Source organism: Calidris pugnax, unplaced genomic scaffold (assembly GCF_001431845.1).
Source record: "Calidris pugnax isolate Ruff unplaced genomic scaffold, ASM143184v1 scaffold70, whole genome shotgun sequence".
Taxonomy (NCBI): domain Eukaryota; kingdom Metazoa; phylum Chordata; class Aves; order Charadriiformes; family Scolopacidae; genus Calidris; species Calidris pugnax.
Window position 1 is genome coordinate 4,860,642 of NW_015090862.1, and position 24,569 is coordinate 4,885,210.

At 38.1% G+C, this 24,569-nt stretch overlaps 1 protein-coding gene across 2 annotated transcripts in view; it reads left to right on the top strand.

Annotated features, from left to right (window-relative positions):
- The window catches only part of THSD4 (thrombospondin type 1 domain containing 4), a 346,399-nt gene that overhangs the window by 297,262 nt on the left and 24,568 nt on the right, over positions 1-24,569 (top strand). For both annotated transcript variants that reach the window (XM_014944678.1, XM_014944679.1), the window contains 4 exons: positions 15,757-15,932; positions 19,706-19,802; positions 20,733-20,975; positions 23,933-24,062. In XM_014944678.1, the coding sequence (XP_014800164.1) occupies positions 15,757-15,932; positions 19,706-19,802; positions 20,733-20,975; positions 23,933-24,062 (646 nt within the window). The remainder of the gene's footprint in view (positions 1-15,756; positions 15,933-19,705; positions 19,803-20,732; positions 20,976-23,932; positions 24,063-24,569) is intronic.

Genomic DNA, 24,569 nt, shown 5'->3' on the forward strand with positions numbered 1-24,569 from the left:
GTCCCAGAGCATCTTTTTTTTATGTTTAAATGTGCAGACTGCCATAAACAGTAACATAGCCAGAAATTACCGTATGAGACAGTGGATACCAGTGCTGAATTGACTTGCTGCATTTCCAGCTTTCCCCTGACCACCCAGCTTATTGTGCCAGGAATTCATCCTCTGGCAAAGCCTTCTCAGGTAAATGGAGACGGCCTTTCACTAGTGTATATATTCTTTTCCTTTGCTAAGAGCCAAATACTCGGGAGGATCTGTAATAAATTCATGTTGTTTTAAGCTGAAGACCAAGGTTTACTATGCTGTTGTCAGTTTTTATTGGAGAAGAGAGTAAGTCAAGAATTGAATGTTTTTTCAGGGCTGAACATGGACAGTGGAATTCTGGCCGTCTGGTTTAGTTTATGGCCTCAATCCTTACTGTAATGGTCACTGAATTAATCAAAGCTACTGTATCCTTACTGTTATGGCCACTAAATTAATCAAAGCCAATCTTCTCCCACCCATAATAACCTCTGATCTCTCTGGCTGGCTGCAGCTGGCTGCCTGGCATCACAGACAGCCGTGGGCTCACACTGTCACCAGCTTTTCAGAAGGGTGAAACAATTCTAGGTCTCTCTTCTATCCTGTTTTCAGCATTTGTTCAAATGTTACTGCGTCTGAGCCTTCAGCACCTTTGTCAGACTCCCATGAAATCAGACATAAGGTTCAAAAAAACCCCTGGAGAGTGGGAATGGTGGACATTGAGCCAGGAATTCATGGCCGAGCTGGGGACCCAACAGTGCTTTGCTGCTTGCAGATCTGTGTGTTTGGAGTTGCAGTATTCAACTTCACCACACAGAGCATCCAAAATTCTTGAGAAATTCCACTTGAAATTCAAAACAGCTTAGTAATAATATTCATTAGCTCCAGTTTTTCATTGCCAGGAATTAAAGCTATTTAGCAAACAAGAGAAGCAGTTATAATTCTTTCTACTTCAGCTTTTGATTTTCATGAGAGATAGCGCCGTTTTTTTACAGAGATATCACAATCTGCTGTTTTAACTTAGCTCTCTTATAGCCATTCCAATTCTTGGCAATTGTCAGGAGCTCGAGGAGGTACAAAACATTTTTTGTTATGCCAGCTGGAGAAAAGAGTGGGGTTTTTGCACGTGTGCATTTCACTAATCTGGCCCTTCTGACTGAAGTAGTGTCTAGATTAGAAGATAATTCAATTGCATTTATCCACCCGCAGGACTTATGCCAAATGTGTGCTGAGTTTCTGTGCTGGGGTAACTAATGTGCAGCTGAGCGGTGCCAGAAGGCTCAGCTATCACCTTCAGAGCCATTAGCAGCCAGTCCCATCAACTCCTGAAATATAAGAACCAGATTCTAGCTGAAATTATGTAACTAAGCCAAAGGCTATAATCTGCAGGTTCAGGGGGAGCTGCATAGCTAAAATATCACATGCTACGTTGGAAGCGTGTCCCTCCTGGAGAGTGCTGCTCCTGAGCGTTGGTTGTTATTTCTAAATACTTGGCTTACGGCGATTGCCAGGGGAGAGTATTTCCCCATGGTACTGAGTTATGGTAGGAGAGATGTTGCTAAAAATTCAAGCCGTGCTTTTTCATTGGGGTAAGACCTTATAAAAGTTGAAGTTCTGAGACTGCCACTTGGAAACTTAACCTTGGTTATGCCCTGCCTTCTTTAAAGGAAGAAATTAAGGATGTGAAAACACTTTTTGAAGTCTGTATAGAAAACCCCCCACAATTATGAGTTATATGTGTGTTATTCTGTGTGTTATTCACTTCCTGTGTCCTTCTGAACGACAAGAGTTCTCTTGAGGTGCTGCATTTCCCAAAACAGAATTGTAGGTGTGCAACTGTGTATGCATTTTGCATAGTTTCTCTACAGATACAAGACGTGCATGTTTCTTACTCCATTCCTCTGTTTTTTAGTGCTGTCCTTTATCTTCTCCCCATTTCATTTCACTCAGTTTACTTTAGTGCCAGCCCTTCTCTCCTTTTTCTTCAGTGTTTTGAGCAGTGGTAAAATTCTATACTATTGAAAACAGCAGAATATTTACACTGGCTTTAGTGGAATTGGGAATTCAGTCATATCCTCCTATGCTTTCAACTCGAGGGAAATTTCTGTGCAAGTTTAAAGAGAATGAGCTTTCTATAGATTATTTTAATAGTACTTAATAAAATGTATTTGAAGAATATAATTACAGAGAATGACCTGGTGAAAATAAAAGAAAAGCTCATAATTCTTTATTGTGTACTCATTTTGTAGATTGTGTAAGTTCTTTTAGTTTAGATCATCTACATTCAATAGGAAACATGGTCATTTTGAATGATTGTTGGAATGATTCTTACCTTCAACAAATACTGTGCTGGCCTTTCGATAACTTCTGTCTTACTTCCCCTCCAGTTGACTCTAATACACTACTCATAAAATACAATTACTGTGTTTAGGAGTGATGTTATTTCTTACAGGTTATTTTTAATCATTGCAGTCCATACACTTTGATACAAATTTGGAATCGAAACACCCTTGGTGCAGAATTGGATTGTTTTGTCTTTAATTGTGGTAGCGGTTATTGAGATCCTGACGTAGAGCAACATTTGCCTGTATAGTTAACAGCATACCATTAATGCCTCCACACTTTCCTGACTTTAATAAAGCCTATCATGCTTTAGAGGACTAAGCAGGTTTCTTTTTGTGCTGTTTGAAAAATGGAAAAAAGGCTTTTTATTAGAGCAATTTTAAAGAGGGGAAGCAATAATAGAAAATAAACCTGAAAATGAAACCCAAGATGCAATTTGTAAGGAGTGCTTATGCCCTGCAGCAGAAGAATTGCCAAAATGCTGAAATTCTGCTTTCATTAAACTTTTTACTTGCATAATCTAATCTGCTTCATGAACTCCTATTTCAAAAGTTCCAGCCTGTATACAGTCATATATTTACAGTCTTACTCTACCAGCTGGGTGAGTGAACAGATTTAAATAAATCCCCTGATTAAATGACACAACTATTTATATCTGTTTTCAAAACATCCCTGGTTAAAATTTCAGTGATGCTCACTGTTCCCCAGTGGGATTGAATATGGTGTGTGGGAGAGCAATAGCGACACTGAAGCACAATAAATGCCATATAATCACATATTTCACAAATGTCACGCCTTATATCACTGTATGTGTGTTCTGTTATTCTGATACTTGCATGTGCCAAAGTATCAGAAGTTGAAGTGTGAGAATGCAGTACTCAGAGAGTGTGTTTGTTTCATTTTGTTTCTCTTCTCATCAAAAAGACCAAACAAAAGAGGAAGGGGAGACTGGCTAAGGTGGTTCTGTTTCAGTTAGCTATTATTAATACTTCTCAGGGAAAGCTGTATTAAAAATATGGGGAAATCCTCCATCCTCTTCTGATAGAAGCCAAAGATGTATGTTCTTCTGTAACGTGCAGATGGAATCTGAAATTTGTTTGGAGATTTTATCGAAGCTGTCGAGACTTTGAACCTGCTGTAGTGTCTGGGCCTGAATAGATCGTATGGCTATTTGATAGATCAGTTTTGTTTCTCAAAGCCCATATTATTTATTGCAGCAGTAGTTAATTATCTGTTCAGCTTTGCTGCCTCAGCACTTTCCTGGTGCTGATGCATCAACATGGCTTTTGGAGTCAGAGGTGAAAGAAGGAACAGGCGTAACTAAGTGAAGAGGGAGCTGCATCAGCAGGGGGAAATTGGAGAGCAATAGTTTAATGAATACTGCAAGAGGAAAATGACTGTTTGCTGCAGTGGCAGAAAAAGAGCATTTCTCTTTGCAATGAGTAACTGTAAAACCTTTACCTCTAAGCACCTAAAGAGTATTTTCTTTTTGCAGGTAGAAAAAAAAAATCAGGATATTTTTGAAAGCTATAGTGGGATTTGTTGCCTGAGATGATCTGCAAGAACAGGCACGTGAGGAGCTCTGAGCAAGATTAAACTTCTTTCTCTGAGAGCAATCTCAGAACTATCATGAAATAAAGAAATTATAGTGACAGCAGTATTTTACTGTGAAACTTCACTCATGCTGCTGCTTTAGAGATTTAGAGATCGATATATGGAGAGAAAAAAAGATAATTACACAACTGAAGCAAAAATTGTTTTACCATTGTAATTAAAACTTGGGAAATACCTGCCAAAAAGTAGGAAGTTCAACAAAAGGCTGAGGCAGGGTGAAATAATGTGTGCATCTGTGGCAAATTCATTTAGTGCTTGTGGCCACAGCTCTTTCAGGAATGCGACTGATGTTTGTGAAACAATATTTTCAAATTTTTATTTTGACACAATGAAATTTCAAATTCAGTCTACATTTTTCAGAGTCAGACCAAAGGTACTAAGGTTCTGATACCACGGCAAAACATCTCATTTTGTGCCAAAGTAATATTATTTGGATTTTGGTGTTTCTGTAACGTGCAGATGGAATCTGAAATTTGTTTGGAGATTTTATCGAAGCTGTCGAGACTTTGAACCTGCTGTAGTGTCTGGGCCTGAATAGATCGTATGGCTATTTGATAGATCAGTTTTGTTTCTCAAAGCCCATATTATTTATTGCAGCAGTAGTTAATTATCTGTTCAGCTTTGCTGCCTCAGCACTTTCCTGGTGCTGATGCATCAACATGGCTTTTGGAGTCAGAGGTGAAAGAAGGAACAGGCGTAACTAAGTGAAGAGGGAGCTGCATCAGCAGGGGGAAATTGGAGAGCAATAGTTTAATGAATACTGCAAGAGGAAAATGACTGTTTGCTGCAGTGGCAGAAAAAGAGCATTTCTCTTTGCAATGAGTAACTGTAAAACCTTTACCTCTAAGCACCTAAAGAGTATTTTCTTTTTGCAGGTAGAAAAAAAAAATCAGGATATTTTTGAAAGCTATAGTGGGATTTGTTGCCTGAGATGATCTGCAAGAACAGGCACGTGAGGAGCTCTGAGCAAGATTAAACTTCTTTCTCTGAGAGCAATCTCAGAACTATCATGAAATAAAGAAATTATAGTGACAGCAGTATTTTACTGTGAAACTTCACTCATGCTGCTGCTTTAGAGATTTAGAGATCGATATATGGAGAGAAAAAAAGATAATTACACAACTGAAGCAAAAATTGTTTTACCATTGTAATTAAAACTTGGGAAATACCTGCCAAAAAGTAGGAAGTTCAACAAAAGGCTGAGGCAGGGTGAAATAATGTGTGCATCTGTGGCAAATTCATTTAGTGCTTGTGGCCACAGCTCTTTCAGGAATGCGACTGATGTTTGTGAAACAATATTTTCAAATTTTTATTTTGACACAATGAAATTTCAAATTCAGTCTACATTTTTCAGAGTCAGACCAAAGGTACTAAGGTTCTGATACCACGGCAAAACATCTCATTTTGTGCCAAAGTAATATTATTTGGATTTTGGTGTTTATGTGGTTTTGTTTGGTGAGCTTTACCATGTAGTACAGCTGGAGAGAGTCTAGAAAGGGCAATCAGTTGTTTGTTTTTAGACCGCTTTTAACAGTGGGCCGCAGGGGAGCTTATAATGGTAACCAGAAAATCTAAAATGAAAAGTTAGGAGACAGCGTGTCTCCTCCAGACAGCAAACCATTGGAAAAGTTGACAATAACTTGTCTTCTCTGAATGCAGTGTTGCAATCACTGACACATCTCTGCGTATAATTCAGAATTGAAATGTAGATTGATCACAGCATACAGCTGACACAGCATAAAAAGCCTTTGTAATTTAGCTTTATCAATTCACTAGTATTGGACTTGCTTGTAAAATAGTCAAACACAAAAGAAAAATGTATCAATACTAGAGGACATGTCCAGAGAAGTATTTTAAAACACTGTAAGATTATTTGGATCACAAACAAGGTTAAATGAAATAGATAAGACAGGAGGAGGATGAGGTCTTAAAGAACGGTCGTAACAAACGTTATTTATTTTAAGCACGTCCTTGGAAGCAACTGCATTCCCAACGTCTCAGCACTTGGTGATTGCATGAAATCCAGAAAAGGAAATTGCCCTGAAGCTGAAGTAGAATGAGTACGGCCCTTTTCATGAAGCCTGCTGGATGCATTGTAGAAAAGTGACCTAGGAAGACGAGTGGCAAAAAGTAAATGAGCTCTGAGAAAATTGGATTCCAGCACACTGTTCTAGTATTAGTAAAGAAGATTGGTTTGTGAGCTCTATATATAACATAACTGGATCTGCAGTACAAAACTGCAGATTCAGAAAAGCCATCTTACAATCAGAAATAAAGGTTGAAGACAGATTTTTCCATCACCTCAATTGATTTCTCATCCACCTCTTCTAACTTACCATTAAGTAATCTATTTCCATTCTAGCACTAAAAATTATGTGCCCAGTCTTCAAATCAATACAAATCTACTAGATCACATTTTTTAAAAAAGGCTCTTTTAATCATCAGGCAATGCATCCAGCAGATATCTGTTCCCTCACAACTGGAACAACAGTAAATTAGAACTAAGAAAGCAGAGCAGGAAGCTCTTGTACTGGCTTTTTTTGGCTGTGTCACTGTGGAAGGATAAAACCTGCCAAAGTAAAGCCTCAGGACAAACTTGGCAAAATTGGTTTAATGCAATTCACTGTTTCAAATTTATTCTTATGTGAAGCAGAATTTCTTTGATATGGTATGAGAGCTCCCCAAGCAGACTATCAGGAAAACTCCTTGAGCAGGATTATACTGAAGAACCTAATGTTGATTTGAAGTCTTCTGTTAATATTTTAGATAAGAAAGAAAACTGCGTAAGTCTTTCCTTGGAATAATAGTATACTTTAATTATAATTTCCTTATAATAGTATTGCAAATCTGGTATTTGTATCTCCATATTTATCTACTCTTGTACTATGAAAATATTTAAGCAATTGCTATGTGTCATACATAATTGGCATTTTTGTGACTGCTGCTCAGTTCATGGATAGCATGCAACAATATATTTGGGAAATAAGCATGTTACCAAGCTGTGCAAAGCTGTAAGGAAAGATGTTTTTTGGTTATCTAAAAAGTAGACTTTTAAATTCCTACTAGGTGAAAAATGGTTAAGATTTGTAAGGATAGGGTTCTATATTACACTATTTTGGGTAACCGTATAGAAAGACAGATACAAGATTACAGATGCTTTCCACATCCAAATATGATTAAGTATCTCAAGTATGGATACTTGTGCAGAAGATTTGATTCCTTGGCTTTGAAAAAAGGACTGGAGAAAACACAGGGTCCAGCTTGCTTTGGTTTCAGTCAGGATCTAAAAAGCACATGAAAAGTTGTATTATGCTTTTGTGTTATGTTTGCTTCTGGTCCTCCCTGGACTGCTGAACATCACAGGTATCCACAGGGTATTTTTGTCCTAAAGTTTGTATTAGAAGGTATTCTTCTGCATTGGGATTATGGAAAGTCATCTAGTACTTCCCAGTGGGTCCTTTATGACATTGTTGAAGTTACCAGTAATGGTTTTGAACTTCCAGAATGGTTGAAAGCTCAGCAAGGCTTTGTCTCAACTATGCGTTTAGAAGATGCCCCATTGTTGTCACGGAAGGTGAAAAGTGAAAAATCCCAATACAGTGCAAGAGATGAAGGCGTCCCACCTGCGGAGATGCTCTCTTCAGATTGAGCATACACAATCTGATACAAATTTAGGGCCCCGTCAGTGAACTGCAGACCATTTTCTAATATCCTGAGTTGGCTCTAGAATAATGGTTCTGTAGGATCAGACTATTAAACATCATTTGATTCTTGCTGATTATGAGATTCTTAGCCCTACTAGGATTTCTTGAATTAATCTCAGAGTCCTGTGGGAGCCTTGCCATGACCTCAATAGGAGTTTGAATTCAAAAGATCAGAGGCAAATAATACATAATTGACTTCACAAGAAGTGTGCCAAATTTCTCCTAAATATTCTGTAACTAAGGTGTGTTAATAATCAGCAAATAGCTGTGCTTTTGGAAAGGACTTATTTCAGAGAATCTGTTTGAGCTAATCCATATTTCATTATTTTAAAACTGTAGATTACTGAGTCTCTAGGCATTTTTTTCTCTTTATGCATCAGAGAAACTTTAAGTAGCCTGTAGCTAAATACTATGACTTGCACCATTTCTAGATTGTGGTCGGTATGCTCTTTCTTTATTGACTTAAAACATATTGTGTATTCCATACTGCAAGGCTGACAGGCATGAAGGCAAGCTATAGTTTTTAAAACTATAGTTGTCTTTTTAAAAAAAATGTAATTTTTTTTTTTTAAAGATTGGTTTGTGGTTTTTTTGTAAAAAGAAATATCTGAGTTGTCTTCAAGTACTTTTAGAGAGAGACTTTTCCAACCCATACGCATTCAGCAGTAGCCAGTGGTGTCAGGAGCTGGAGATGTGGTGCGGCAGCTGGCCAGCAGGCTCAGTGAGAGCTCCTCAGAGTTAGTGGCCAGTGTGATGCCAACCAGGTGCTGGAATTCTCCAGCAACCCCCAGGTCCATGCCTCCTGAGCTGTCCCGCTCCCCAGCACCACAGGGTGCACAGGTTTCACCATGAAAGGGGCTGGCTCAGCTCACAGGACGTGCCACCAAAGGGTACCTTTGTGATTCAGTGGTACAAGATGCACCATTCTGCACTGATTTGTATAATCCGATGTGTGCACATTCCAGATTTGTCTCTGAAAATTCCACAGAAAGTATTTTCATACAGGAAAAACAAATAGTAAAGCTTGCGTGTTCTTTCACTTTCATCGTCGTGCCTATTCAGAAGTAGGGACATCATTTACTGCAGCTGTGTCTGGGCAGTTTCTTTAAACATGCTGGGAAGGCAGTGTTCTAAAGAAAACTGGTTTAGCCAAACCATTCTTACACTTGAATTCAACTTAAACAGCAACAGATTTTTTAAAAAAATAATGCTTATTAAAGTAAAATACAAAAAATATGCTCCAAATGTGATATATCAAGTAAAAGTTGTGCTGAGGTGTAAAAATAAGACAGTTGCTACACTTTGCCCATCAGATGCTTTGGTTAAATTGGCAGCTGCAAAACAAATGCAGTTTGAGAGCCCCATGCAGCTCAGCCATTCCCCTTTGCTCGCTGCCTCGGTTGAGGAAATTTATCGAATAACTTTTTACCATGTTTTATCAATCCTTGACTTGCACCTTGAGTGCATCTGCAGCTTGTCAAGATTCCCTGGATTAAATTACCAGTGAGACATTTGCAGTTAACTTCGTCAGCACAAGCCCTGCCTGTGTCTCCCACTGAGGGCAGTTGCACGCACGCAGTCCTCTTCCCAGAAGAGAGGAGCTACTCTCTGCCTCTCTCTGTTTGGGGCAGATCCAAATGAGGGACACTTAATAAGTTTAATATATGGGAAATAACTTTGATTCTGTCTGGCTAAAGACTTTATCTTGTTTGTGAAGCAATTAGGTAGGACTTAGGACACTGTTCTCCCAGACAAAAAAGCCTTAGGACAGAAAATAAATATACTGTATTACTCTCAATATTAGTGCTGTTGCCAGGTTTGAGAGGTTTCATTTTATTATTGGTACTCTGCCTATGTCATTTTGGGCAAAAATGTACTGCAGATAGTGAGGCACTAGGCCCACAAGTGAAATATTTCTCTTCAGATATGAAGTGGTTATTAAAATAGGAGTCATTCAGCAATAAGTTTACTAAATATATCAGACTGCTTGTATGGATCAGGAGGTTTCCAGTTTTGTGAAGCCCAGGTGCTGAGAATGGTGCATGCATATTCTTTCTGGATCATACAAAGCTTTTCACACCTATTTTATAAATTTGCAATGCCAGACAGGACATGCTTTATATAATATAAGGTGTGTTTAACATTGGGTAGACTAAACCTAAACATCTACATAAATGACCTATCAAAACCTACGTTTGAGGAACATGCAGATAAATAAAAAGAAAACTGTTTATTGTACTTTGCAGTCTTGTAATTGGTAATGGTAGTTGTTGTAGAAGTTGCTCAGATAGCTGGGCTTCGCATAGTTCTGTGAAACTGTTGCTTTTCTTACCCATCCACCAAATTCAAATCCAAACTAATGGTTTGTTCCAAAATTTCACTATATATTTTCCCTGTACATACTCTGCTACCCAGAACTGTTGCCCTTGAAAACCATCTAGCACCTTCGTAGTACATGTTCAAAAGCAATTTGCTAGATTTTAAGTCATTCACTCATGCTCAACACTTATCTAAAAAATTCAGGTTTTTTTCTTGGCATGTGTAAAAATGTTCATATTAGTATTTAATGCTAAGCTATTGATTTTACTTTCAATTAATTATTACTGTTACTGCAAGTACTTGGATCTTTTCCTGGCATTTTTTTCTGTCAATATTCAGAAGTATTTAAGTAAGCTGAATGAAACAGAGACTGTTTTTCTCTTCATATTTTGGAGCATCTTTAAATGGTGTTATCTGATGGTATGTAACAATTCCACATGGGTAATGGTGGCAATACCTGACACATTAACATGAATACACTGTAAATTACGTTTCTTACAGAGGCAGTTGCCATTTGTTCCTATTTGATTGCTCACTTTCTTTTTGTTGTTTTTATTGTATTATGTAATAATAATAATGAGATAAATCAAGATGAGATACGAGCCTTTGCCCTGTAGCTCAAGCTGAATGTATTTTTACATCAACTTTATGCAAACTTTAATTTCCACAGGCAAATGTTTTGGGCTTTTCCCAGAAACAAAGCTTAGGAAACTGCCACAAGAAGAGGCTTTTCTTACGTAATGTGAACTTACTATGAAATGAAAAGTTCCAGAAGTCTGTAGATTTAATGATTCTTGTTACTAATTTAGGTTACTTAAAAATATCTGGAAAACCAATTTTGTTCAAACTTAACTTGGTAGCTGGAAGTATATTAGGATTTTTCATATAGAGGTATTTCTTTACCCTCTGCAGTGGATCTGTACATGTGATACTCTATTACTGACTCACCGTTATCTCACTGTGACTGAATCGTGACATCTTCCTTTCATCAAGGCAATTATTTTCACACACAGTTCATGACAGAGAGCGAGTTATTTTATTGTTCAAGTTAATATTTATTATATTGCAGGGAATCACCTTAAGATGGCCAAATTCCAGCTGTTTTGTTTTCAGAGTTGAGAAGGGCTAGAAAGACTTTCTGGTCAGCGTTAACCAAAGACGACTTTGATACAGGCTGGATGATGTTTTTCACGGTAATAGTAATAGAGTTTCTTTTTTCACTCGTAGCCTAGCTTTGACATATACTAAGGTCAAATCTTTGGGGTTTTTTCTAGTCCTGAGTGTTACAAATTTTTTGTAGGTTTTGTTGTTTTTTTAAAAAAAATTCACTTGAGAGTATGAAGAAGTGGCTAATATTCAGGAGCTGGAGCATGTTGGGAGCTTCAATCGAGAAAGCTGGCAAGACTGAAAAATGCAATAAAAGGGGAACTACAGTAGTGGAATTATCTTTAAACTAATGGAGAAATGAATTCTGAATTTTCTGATTGCAGTGATATAGTTTAAACTAGGATTATAAAAGCTTCTCTTACAAACCATCAAACATAACTTCTTACTGGAAATACTGACCTTGAAAGTGGATGCACGTTCATTGTTTACAGAACTTCACTGTTGCACCACTGCGTCAACCACCTTTGATTGGAATGGTCTTTTGCAATTTTGTTTTCAAGTTACAGGGGAGGCTGTATAGAATTGTTCAACAGAAAGACAGGAGCTGTAAAACAGCTTTAAAAGGAGAGCTGTAAGCTGAACTGTAAAAAATTAATTGGTACTCTTCAGATATTTGAAGTGCAAGTCTTAATATATGGCCTATTGAGATTTTGCCTTAGAATTGCAGCCCAAGCAGAAGTGTTGATCAGAGTTTGTATCCTGAAATATTCCATATCTCTAGTGCAAAACATTCCTGAAGGCCACGGTAAACAACACAGTTGTAGTTAAGAAGCTAATCCAGGATGAAAGATAGATGAAATCAGCTACAGACTGTATGAGGAATTCCTCATGAGGAATTAACGGTAAAGCTTTACATAATCTTTCATGCTTTGGCTAAAAATATTAGCACCATAAAAATTCTTCAGGGGGCAGAGTTGAGGTGGTAGCTGCAGGGTGATCAAAACATAAAAGAGGCACATTTTCCCTTTTTATGGGGGGGCCTCTTTCCGACCTGTCATATGATGGATTTGAAATGAAAGTTTAATGGAATCTCAGTTTCTCAGCCAGCCATCTTTCTACAGCTTCATTATTAACAATTTAATCTTAACAAGCTCTCTTTCCTCTTTCTTTTTTCTGAGCTCTTGATAATTCACTTATTTTTGTTTAGCAGCAATAGAAGAAAAGATACTCAGATCATGAAGTTAAGAAAGTGGTTCATATTAAAAAACAATGTAAAACCAATGTCCAATAAATTTTTGGTGAACCATTTACTCCACAGTACCATGATTTAAAATGTAAACGGAATGCAAAGGGAATGCAATCTTACAGAGTCTTTTAAATTAATTTATCTACTTTTATACCCATTTTGTTCAGTTACTAGCTTATTTTCCTTTCAATGAAGAACAGGCTTGATGCTATTACAAATTGTTCTTGCAAAAACTAACATACTAAGGGCCACCAAGATGAACAAAGGGCTGGGAGGTCTGCCGTATGAGGAAAGGCTGAGAGAACTGGGTTTGTTCAGCCTTGAGAAAATAAGGAAGAAGGCTTAGGGGAGACCTTATCACCATGTTCCACCATTTGAAGAGTGGCTACAAAGAAGATGGAGACTCCCTATTTACAAGGAGTGACATGAAAAAGACAAGGGGTAATGGGTACAAGTTACTCCTGGGGACATTCCAGTTGAACATGAGAGGAATTTTTCACACTGAGAACAGTGAGCCATTGCAATAATCTCCCCAGGGAGGTGGTGGATTCCCCAATCATGGACACTTTCACGATTCAGCTGGGCAGGGTGCTGGACTATCTTGCCTAGACTGTGCTTTTGCCAAGAAAGGTTGGAGTGGATGATCCTTGAGGTCCCTTACAACCTGGTATTCTATGAATCTGTGATAATAAAGAGTAAACTAACTTATATTTTAAATTTACAGATTGCACACATGCTCTTACATCATTTGCTACCCCACTTTGAAAAAGTAGGTTGCTGAGTCCTTAGCCTCTCCAGAGGTGTGAATGTATTGGCTTAGTGCAGGGATGATTAATAAAGGCTATACAATTGCAATTCAAATCTATCATTAGTAGTTAGATAGTATGTTAGTGTTGCGTATCTCTGTTTCTGCGTGTATTATAATGCAAACAAATCAAGCTGACTTGAAATTGCAAACAACTGAAAATTGTAGTTGGTTGATGCTTGAATACTGATAAAGTCACTCACTTTATCTAATGAACCATTGCTTTTTCATTAAAGAGCAACAATGGTAAGGACTTACAAGAGACGTAAGTACATGATGGTATCTAAGCACTATTTAAAAAATTTATCAAAAACACGATGAGGTTATCTTCTATAAACAATTTCATCAATATTAAGTAAATTAAAAAGAGTTGATTATTCAGCAGCAACCCCTCCCATGGGGAAAAAGACTTTGAATGTTGCAGAGGAACAGGGCAAGGACACTGCAGTGTCACTGTCCCTTCACCCAGTGTGTTCTTTTCTGAGATTGTCTTTAAGCCTGGATATCAGCTCAGTCTTCTAGCAGGGTTACAGAACTTGCTCTGTAGATCGAGGCAGTGCTCTGTCTAGTTCCCTGTATTTTTGTAGAGACCACAACAGTAGGTGTTTCATAAGATATTGTAAGAATATGCAGTTGGCAAATATAAAATAATCTGCTCAAGTTATAGGTCTTAGCCTAATACACATAGGATGTTATGAAGTTCAAAACTTAAATATCAGAGTGTTCCTTTGCAGCTATTTAACTTTATTAATAAAAAAAATAAAAATCTGCCAGTCCAATCCCTTCTTGAATCTTATTAACGTGTTCCTCTCAACAGCTTCTTGAAGTTGATAGGCATATAGACACACATCGTGTGAAAAGTATTCTTTTTTCATTTACAAACCTTTCTTTTTTCTATTACTTTCCCTAATTTTTTTGTTTTGAATTGGCATTATTGATTTTTAATCCATATGTCTGTAATTGTCTGCATCCTTATCTGTAACTATGGAATTTTCTCAATACAGAAGGTTTTCTTTCAACAGGGGGGCATTCAAAGAAGAGTAATAAAAGTGATTGACGTGGTTTCTAAAATGTGGCAATAATATTGCACTTTAAATCACTAATTTATATAAAAGAGCAATGATGTTTGCAGTGTGGTTCTCTGTAGCTTTTTTTAAATCTTAACATAATGCACCTTTGTATTGACATTTTACGACTGTTTCTCATCACACAGTCACACTGATGTGCTTCACCGAGAGGCCTGCAGCAAAAGCAGAAAGACTGCTTCTGTTGATTAATTCAGTTAATTCAGATGTCTGGAATATGTAAAAACAATTTAAGTTTCTTCTCTGATGTGTATTACTTTGGAATTAATGGCATAAATTTAATTTCCCATCATTTAGGCCATGCACGTAGGCTTTTTAATTTTTTCCCAGAAGCATAAATAGTTGTATATAACGCTGAGAGCATTTTAACTGAATATGGCAGTTATTGTGACAGGACAAAGAAGAAACAGTCTCTGGAACAACTGGGTCCTCTACCCTAAATTTTTATGTGTTCAAAGATCGTACCTTGAATTTGCATTAAAAGGTAAATTACCAGGCAATATACAGCCAAGGATATTAGATTTTGGTGTCTGTTTTAAAGTCTGTATTTAAAAACAAATTCTTTTGTAATAAAAGTGAAAAACTTTGAGTAGGGCATTGAGAGGAAAGGTCATGTCTTTCCTGTGTACTTAAACAATGTCTGATTTGATTTCAGCCTCAAGCTACTACTGTATTTTGAAATCTGTAACTGTAATATTGCATAAAATTATGCACATGTATGTATGTGGCAGGAGTTTCTGACCGTAAGGACTTAAAATTATAGTCACATAGACAGATAAGGGACAAGAAGGAACAGAGACATGTAGAAATCAGTGACTTGCCCATGATGACAAAGGCGATGCACTGCACAACTAGATATTAAATCTGTATTTCATCCTTCCCTGGCTAGTATCTGATTTGCAGAGTCACTTTTCCTTTCGCGAGAGATCCTACTGGCATTTTCAGAGAGCTCGTCATTCCAAACAGTGCAGCAGAACAGGGCTCAACATATGTTCTGGCAAAAAAATCATGTTCTGGAAAGGAAGCGGAGGGAGTAGCCAAATGGCTTCATGAAGAATAACTGGAATATTTGGCAACCCAGGGTATTCATGTCTCCCTAAATTGTTTGGTGCTTCTGCATTATATAATGTACTGATTTTTCTGTATCTGCCTCTGTATTTTGTTCTGTCTAAATCACAAAATAGTCAATTCTGTGTGAAGGAAGTGGAGGAAAACCACTTCCTTGGCATCCGTGTGTGTTCAGTGTATGCCGCTGGTTGGCTGAGAGTCCCGTGACAAACTATGAGAAACTGTCGAAAAAGCTATCCAAGCTATCTTTCAGTTTTCTTTTTTTGCAGCATAAACAATGTGTTTGGACAAAGTTTTCTAAACTTGGTGGTTTTTTTGCAAAACTACTAGTATGACTGCGTTTTTTTCAGCAACCACGGGGCTCAGAGAACACCCAGCAGTGTCATGTGATGTAAAGGTGATTTCTTCTGCTCAAAGTCCTTGTGTTTCTGTCCCCAACCTCTACAGCGTTGCGGAGTCGATCAGGACGATCCATCATCAATGGGAACTGGGCAATTGATCGACCTGGGAGATACGAAGGTGGTGGGACAATGTTCACTTATAAACGCCCAAATGAAATCTCCAGCACTGCAGGGGAGTCGTTTTTAGCTGATGGTCCAACAAATGAAGTCCTTGATGTCTATGTAAGTTTCTTGTATTTAAATTAATCTCCCTGATGGAAAAAAAAAATCAGTTAATTAACGTGCAACATTAAAATTTCATTTGCTACCAATACTTACTGTTTTGTTCCTTTAATTTTAAAACATTATTTTTTATATTTTACTGTTGCTTGCTGTTGCTCCCATCCTGCTCCAGATCATAGGAGATCTAACTAACAATGAAGCCTTTTTCTCTCAGACTTTACTAATCAAGAAAAAGCAAGTTTGCTTGTTCAGTAAAATAAAGATAAGGCATCCAAATTTCTAGGGTTTTTTGTGAACTGGAATTTCTCCAGATAGTTTACTACTCAAACAAATTTGGCCTAGTTTAATTTTACAGTGAACTGAAGCAAATACCTAAATAAGAAAAGGCCTCTCACAGAGTGATACCACCACATTTTTCTTTAAAAGAAGCAGAAGCCGTAAAAACTATAGACTGTGGGATTTGAAGCAGGGCAGTTTTAATACAAAGCTGTGTGCAGAGACCATAGATAATACCCATTTTTAAAAGGGACAGAGAAGGGGAATTGTGGTGAAAACTGTTTACTGCAGATGGGACAGGTTTTTACTGCATCATATTGAAATAAAAAATATAACTGGAATTGATTGCAACTCATTCAAAGGTAAATGGTGTGTGCTCTGAGATTATGAACTTTCACATGGTAAGAAAAGGGTCATTAAAAGAACTAGATTATGTGGTGATATGTTTGTTTCATCCAGCTACAGCTTTTTTGCTCTTAAGTGCAATATAGGGTGGAAAGGTGAGTTTGCAGGGTTGTTCCATAGAAAGATGAATAGTAACTACCCTGATTACTCAGCTGGGAAAAGTTAGATGTTGGCAAAGTTATTCCCCATTTGCTCTATGATGTCTTAATGTAGCAATGTAGTAATTATGCAAACATTAATTCTTTTTGAATAATTTCTGATTGATTGCAACGTAAGGCTGGCAAAAGTTTGGAAGATTAAGCAGTTGGGCTCCTAGATTCTGCAGTGCAGACTCCATGTTTTCAAAATATACGTGTTGTCGTGTAGTTACAAGATGCTGTGAGCTAAGGTTTGGTCTTAAGTTTTCATTGTCAGCTGATTGATGCCTCATATGTAATGACCCAGAGAGAAAAGGATCAGGAAATGGATTAAACAGATATTTCCAAAGTAATACCGTAAAAAATATTAAGCTTAATTTATCATATTTTAATTGTTTTAGTTCAGGCTTAGTCTCTTTTTGGTTTTGCAATGAATATAAGAAAGCTGGCCTGATGGACATAGCTTTGTCAGTTTTGCTCTGTGGCTGCTGCTATGGATTGCCATATCTAATTTGACTGGACTCTAGTCTGAGATGTTTCTTGTAGATATGAGGAATACTATAATTCATTATAAGCTGATCGTTTAGTGTCTCTTTCAATATAGTGTGGGAAGATAAAAGCAAATAGTGCTAGATGAAAGCAAATCAATCATCAGAATGACACAGCCTCTCTTAACGGGTTTGAAATTTGTAGCCACGCAGATACAGATGTCTTTTTTCAGTCTTTGTCTTGCAGTTCCTGAATCATGTAATTCACTCTTCATCCAAACTCACGATCTTTATGCTCTATGTAGAAAAATGAAGAGATTTGCAGATGGGAACTCCAAATGCCTTTCTGTTCCTTCTTCCTGAGATCATGCTGTCTTTCTTCCACTCTAAAAACATAAAGGGAAAAGCTCTCTAAGTTACAGCAGGTTATAATTAGGAAGATAAAAAGACATGCAAGTTTTGTCCAAGTGTGAAGTAGACATTGCTACAAAGAGTTAAGTCCACTAACTCAAAGCAAGACTATTGTATAATTCCAGGTATTTTACTGCAGGAAATCTGTGCAATATATTCATAGGGTCTTCATCGTTAAGCTCTTTATAACATGTGCTTGTCAGTTGTTTTGAGAAATGTGATGGAGAAACCATGGGAACCATTGGAAAGCTGTTCCTGGAACCATCTTAAGAAGAGTGTCCTGGTTCTGGAAGGGGGGTTTCTCTTTCACTGAAGTCACCTTCATGGTGCTCAGGTCTCTCAGGACCAATCACGAAAAGGGTGTTATTTTTTGGATAACAAAGTGACATGGGAAGGACCAACCCTTACAAAAACTGTTACAGGCAATGCATTATTAGGTGGTTCAGAAAAGTGAATGATCTCTGAGGAACAGAGTTTAGAGGAACAGCTATTATATTTGGCAAGGAAAAAAGTGAATTTGACACAAGGAAAAACAAAGGCCTGAATCCCTAGTTTGTTTTAATTGGTGTGACTAATTTAGTGAAACCTTGAAGCATAAGTGTGCTTTGCTGGGTCATAAAACCATTGGCATAGTGTGGCTTTTTTTCTTTTTGGCCCATGTTTTTTCAGAACCTAAGACCTAGTGCAAACTCTGGTGGTGGTTTTGGTTTGGTTTGGGTTTTTTTTAAAAATGATACTTTAACTTAAAATGTAATCTGAGGCTTCTGTCAGACCAATCCCTGCAAAGAGTCCAGGACTTTTACAGTAGTAGTGTCAGTGGAAGCAGTCCTGGAGTAATCAAAGCTAAGCTAGTGAAGTTAGCAGCTGATGGCACCACTGCCTTTCTAGCATGAGTATGCTCAGGCTCTCAGCAGCAGCAACGTAACACAAGCCAGTTGAGTGTGGAGCGTGCTGCTCACAGTTTTAAAAAGCTTTCATAAAGTCCTATCTTGCCAAGGTCTTATTATGCCTAACTGCTTAAACAAGCAGACAAGAAGTGACGCTGCCTTTCCGAGGCACGTTCATGTCAGCTTGCTTGGGCTTGTGCAGCAGTGGTCTGAAAACACCGGCCTTCATTTTCACATTTGAGGGAGAAATGCTTATGGTTTACACCTGTGTTTCATGAAGAACACTTTGGAAGGGGTGTTGTGGCCAGCTGTAAAGCAGCAGGAGTCTGCCTGCACTTACATTACATCTTCACCCATTTGAAAATTAGCATGGAAGGATGCAGGAGGGTTGCACAGGCATTCTTCAGCTGCTGTGACAAGTCTGTGGGCCTTTGTAACCTCTTCACTTGATCTTCATTGAGTGATGCTTATGGTGAGAGCAGCCTAGTGATAGTAATTTTAGCTAGTTGATTGTTGAGTCTGTTGAGTGGTTCAAGGCCAGGCAACCCAGTCTGTTTGAAGGTGTCCCTGCCCATGGCAGGAGAGTTGGAACTAGATCATCTTTAAGGTCCCTTCCAACCCAAATCATTCTGTGATTCTGTGGTGCAGAGGTAGTGACATGGTGACACAAGGAACAGTTTGATTTGTGAGATGATACGCACAGAACAACATGCATGTGCTCCCTTCAAGTACAACTGACAAACCTTAAAAAGCGCCATTGGCTAGATTTGTAGATTGGGGTCTCTGCTTTATTTCTTACTTGCTTGTGTTTCCTCAGGCATCTCTCACACTCCTTCTGCTTGAGGATGCTTTGGTGACCTTAAGACTGGCTGAGCCCCTGTTGTCTGTGCTGGGCCCCAAGCATGGCAGGTTTGGGTTTCCAAAGAAGATTTAGAGAAGCAGTTTCTCTGCCATCACAAGCTAGCTCAGTTCACAGAGTAATCTGTATTTTCTTGCTTTTTCCTGAAACAAATATCTTTTTTTGTATTTTTTGGATACAGTCATTAACCCTTGTTTCTGTTCTGACCATTGATAAATAATGTTACATAGTTGATCAGTTTAATTCCATATTTAAGTATTAGTCATATAACAAATGAAATAAGTGACTATGTGGCTGTTTTTCTTTTTAGATGATACACCAGCAGCCTAACCCAGGTATACATTATGAGTATATCATTCCAGGAGACAATGTCATTAGTCCTCAGTTGCTTGCTCACAGGAGGCCAGGTAAAATGCCACTATTTCCTAATATTAAATATGTTTTGTTACCCATTAAGCTAATGGAGAGATTCATACCATTAGATTCAGTGTAAATGCTGCTATTGATGTGGGAGAGGCCCAGAATTTCACCCTATGTGTTGAAAGAGAAATCTGCATAGATTTGGTAAATTCAGGGATTATCAGTAACTGGCAGGGATTATTTATACAGTGGCAGGGAATCTGGTCACATGTATCTACTTTCAGTAACAATTTTGTTGTTAAAATGTTAACCATGGCTTTGCATGAGCTGGAGTGTTGTAGCCATGTCTCAGAACTGAAATAGAATGTGATTTTTCTCTTCAGAGTTTGAGATCATTTAAAACAACCCCTTGCTGTATCTCTTTCCTTTCCCAACTGGAGAGGATCAAACACAACAACTGTTGCCTTCCCAAGGTCGAATCTAGACCGCTCATGCTCCTGCCTGAGCTGTGGATATGTCTGTTTGTACTGGTATAAAGTTCTGAAGGACAGTAGAAAATTTGCAGGCAGGTTTGGTCCTGCTTTTAATGTTCATGGCTTGCCTTGACAAGTTTCCAAGTGTGTTTGCAGTCTGTTTGTAACGAGGAGCAGCTGTGCTGTGACTTGGGGAGGCACAGAACACAGAGCATGGTACACTAGAAAAACAGGCTTTGGGAAATTTTGACACTGGGTGCATTAAGACTACAATATTTGTGGAGATTCTTCAGGTTTTAATGTATTTGCTGGCTGAGACTTGGTTATCTTACTTTAAAACAACACAATCTTTGCAGGACACTATTAGGAGTTCTCTGCATAGCAGATTAAAGCTGCTTTCAAGTTTAATGATGTTCCAGTTGTGATTATTAATGGATGAAAACAATGACTGATATTTGCAAGTGAGGCTCATTATTTTACTTTTTTGTTATTGTCCATCGTCAGGGGAACCCTTGAATGGTCAGCTAGGAATGCCAGAAAGTACAAATCATGAGGATGAGGATTTGCACAGGGAGACAGACACTCTCACTGGACAGTCAGCTGGAACTTTTCCAGTTATTCAGCCAGGAAGATTTCCTTCTCATCAGCCAGAGAACCAGGTGCCTGCTGTGCAGCCACCAAGACAAAACCGAGAGTACAACTGGAAACAGATTGGAAAGACCGAGTGCAGCACTACGTGTGGGAAAGGTAAGTGCACAGAGAATGGATGACACACGGGAGGGGTTCAGTGTGGGAAAGGAGCAGCATGGAGGGAAGCAGCAGCGTGACTGTTCGGGAGCTCTTGTACACACAAAACATTGCTGAACTTTTCTGCTATCTTAAAAGTGAAAGACACATCATTGCTATTATGTGTGCTTACATTTAAATCAGTAGAAACAACAAAATTAAAAATATGTAAGTGTGTAAATTAAAAAGAAATATATGGCATTTGCCTCTGAAAGGAAATATTTCAGGATTTTATGGCAAGCTGCTCTCTCTTACACCCGTGATACACAGCTGCTTTCCTCAGCATTCTTTGGCATTCTTTCTCCTTCCATTTGGCCTCTCCAGCTTTGCCAGATACACCCTCAGCTTCTTGTGTCTTTGTCAACAGTTTTCTGATCTTTATGGGAACATTTCACAGGGACTCCATCAGTCATATCTTTGCCTCATTGGACGTTGCTCTAACAGCAATAATGTGACTTCAGAAAACTGAGATTTTCATAGGGGAGAAGTGGGAAGGAAGAAGGATGGAAAGGGACTGGTAATTAGTCCCATTTCCCATTAGATGTGATGGATACACTACTTGGAGCTTGCCAGATTAATCTTTGCTGTAAGACATTCAAAGTGACCACAGATTCAGTGATGTACAGCACAAGCAATTACTTAGAAGAATAAGGTTCTGTGATAGTAAAAGTGAAATCTTTTGTACTATACATAGCCACCCATCACCATACCTACAAAATTGCAGAGCTTTGTAGTAAAGATGTACCAGTCCATACACACTGAGAACATTTGCTTACTAATTAGTTTGAGAGGATTCTTTGTGAATTTGGTCCAAGGCCAGATGAGTGTCTGAGTTATAGCTACAGATAAAGCTAAAAAAAATCCAGCAATATTGATACCAGTCAAAATTTCTTCCTAGAATATTGAGAAAACCTTTTTCCTTGGAGAAATTGCTGCAAAAATGTTAGACCTAAAATACAGCCTATAAATTTAGAAGACTTTTGGAAGTCAGCCTTTTTGTGGAGAAAAGGAGGGAATGTAACCAGAATTATTTTGGTTGGCATTTAAATGAACTATGTGTCTTTAATACACATGGGCATACATGGGGGCAGAATCCTTAATTGCATCTGATTATTGCTTAGCAGCAATCAGTGAGTATTACCTGCTGAGAGTCTGGATTATCATATACGTGCTGAATTCTAGTATCCTGATCAGGTAATTCATGATGCAGTTGCAGGAACACATCAGGGTAAATGTATTCTTCCTTTACATCATAGAAGTTTTGGTTGTATTTCCTATGGACTTTATGGACATTTGAATATAGTTTGTGTCCATTTCTTCAGAGGTCTGGTAGTTGCAGTGGTATTAATAAAATCTGAGTAAAAATGATGATAGCAGAATTGTAGGAAAATAGAATTTAAAGGACATCTTTTAGCCTCCTATACAGCTTAAATTTACTCCATGAAATTTAGCAAGAGATCTGTTAAAAATAAGTATCTCTCTTCCTGTTATTTGGAAATTTGTGCATGTTCTGATCAAGTTCAATTCAAAAGAAACTGGACCTTGAGAGCAGGATCCTGACGCTGTTGAGACTGTATGAATATTCCTTGTGATCTTGGTGTGAGAAGCCCGTGTGAATGTCTGGTGCCTCTAAGGCATTTCAAGTCGAAGTAGGTTATATAGGCTGACAAAAAATGGAGTTAAATAAAAAAAATCACGGAAAGAAATCTTGTACTACTTAAGGCCTTGTTTTCGTTTTGTATGATTTGATTTAGGGCACTTCCTCCCTTTTTCTTTTTTCCATGTTTTCCTTTTTTCTGCCACTTTATTTCTTCATGCAGAAATGTAGATGATACATGGTCTTTAATTTTCTTTTTCCTTTTTTTTTTTCCAAAATGAACCTGTAAAAGCTAAATAACATTAGGAAGCTTTGAGTTGGAAGAAGAAAGAAAGAAAAATTATTATGCTAGCCAAGGAAAAAGGGAGGATAAATTAACAGTTTTGATGAAAAGCTGTGAGATTTCAAAGCATTTTTCAGTAAAACTTTGGCTTGGGAAAAAAAGACTTTTATCAGTTTTTTCAGAAGTTAAAATGCTTCCCATGAGAACTGCCACCAAGTCATGTCCCAGATTTCCATTTAAGATGACTGAGCAAATAGATCTGCTAGAATTTGACAGTGTGGAAACTGCTACTGCATCCTGTCTGGGAAGTGAGAAGATCCTCAATCACCTGTCGGGAAACGTGTTAATGTACTCCAGCTTTTCACTTACCAAATACAAGTAGGGATGTTAGCACCTTGCTCCTTGTCATCATTTTGGTAGTCAATTTGCAGTAGTAATAGAAATAGAATTCAGTTTTTCTGCTCTAGCATGAAAGTTATTTAAAGACCGAGCGTTAAATATGGAGAGTAGTAATTTTTAGGGAGTCTATAGTCTACAGTAATGTTTAACCTGTAAGCTTTATCTTTTCCAAAAACAGGTAAAGTGGATTATATTCTCATGTGTTTACTCACCACATAACTCTGAAGTCATGAGGCTCAGTCTCTTTCCAGAAGCACAACAGAATGACTACTAAATTTTTTCTCCTCTCAAGCCTGTGTTGTGACTGCTTGCCTTAATTTTTTTAAAATTGCCTGAATACTTAATGTTTGTACTCTCAGCACCATAAAGATCTCATGCAAACCAAGGAGCATGTTTTCTCAGCCTTGCCTATGATGCCATGCTGTACTTTCTATATACTAAGGACTTCCCTCAATACTGCAATGTAAACAGTATAGCATTCAGCTCTCACTTACATTTGGAAGTTTTGGATAAAACCTTAGTCTGTATTTCCTGTTGTTGTTACACTTTTCCTTTCTGCATCAGTGTTGGATGCTACTGTTGTGGCTTGCATTGCAAAAGACTCTGCAGCATATCACCTTATTTTCTTTTCCATTTCAGGGTCACAATACCCAGTTTTCCACTGCGTCAACAGAATCACTCACGAGGAGGTATCTGAGAGTTACTGTGACAGCAGCACCAAACCTATTCCAGAAGAGGAGGCCTGCAACCTCTTCCCATGTCCAGCTTTGTAAGATACTGCGATTTAATCAAAGTGAAATAAGCCAATGTCATTGTGGTTTTGCATGCGAAAGAGGTTATTCTAAGTAGGAAACTAGTTTGAACTTGTAAGTGCTATGCACTTACTTGTGTGGTAAAGTGTAGTAGATGTTTTTTCCTTAGTTGTTGGTGGCCGCCTTCCCCTTCACAGGAGGTAATAGGATTCAGAGAAGACAAAAGGGAAGTTGGCAACAAGTGACTGTAGTAGTTTCTCAGAATTGTTGTGATTTTTCAGGCATGTGCACTATACGTGGTCTTTCTATGGGTACGTTTTTTCAAGTGACAGGCTCAAACCACGACAGCCTGTCTGAAGTAGAGGCTCTGTAGGTTGTATCACTCCACGTTGGATCAGTGTGCTGTAGGACCCACGTGCTTATTCCATGGTGTCATATTTAAAGATGAGATTAGGCTGACACTGCTCACAGCAGCCCCCTCATAAACATCACCTCTCTTTCTGGGAATTCAGTAGTGCAACTCA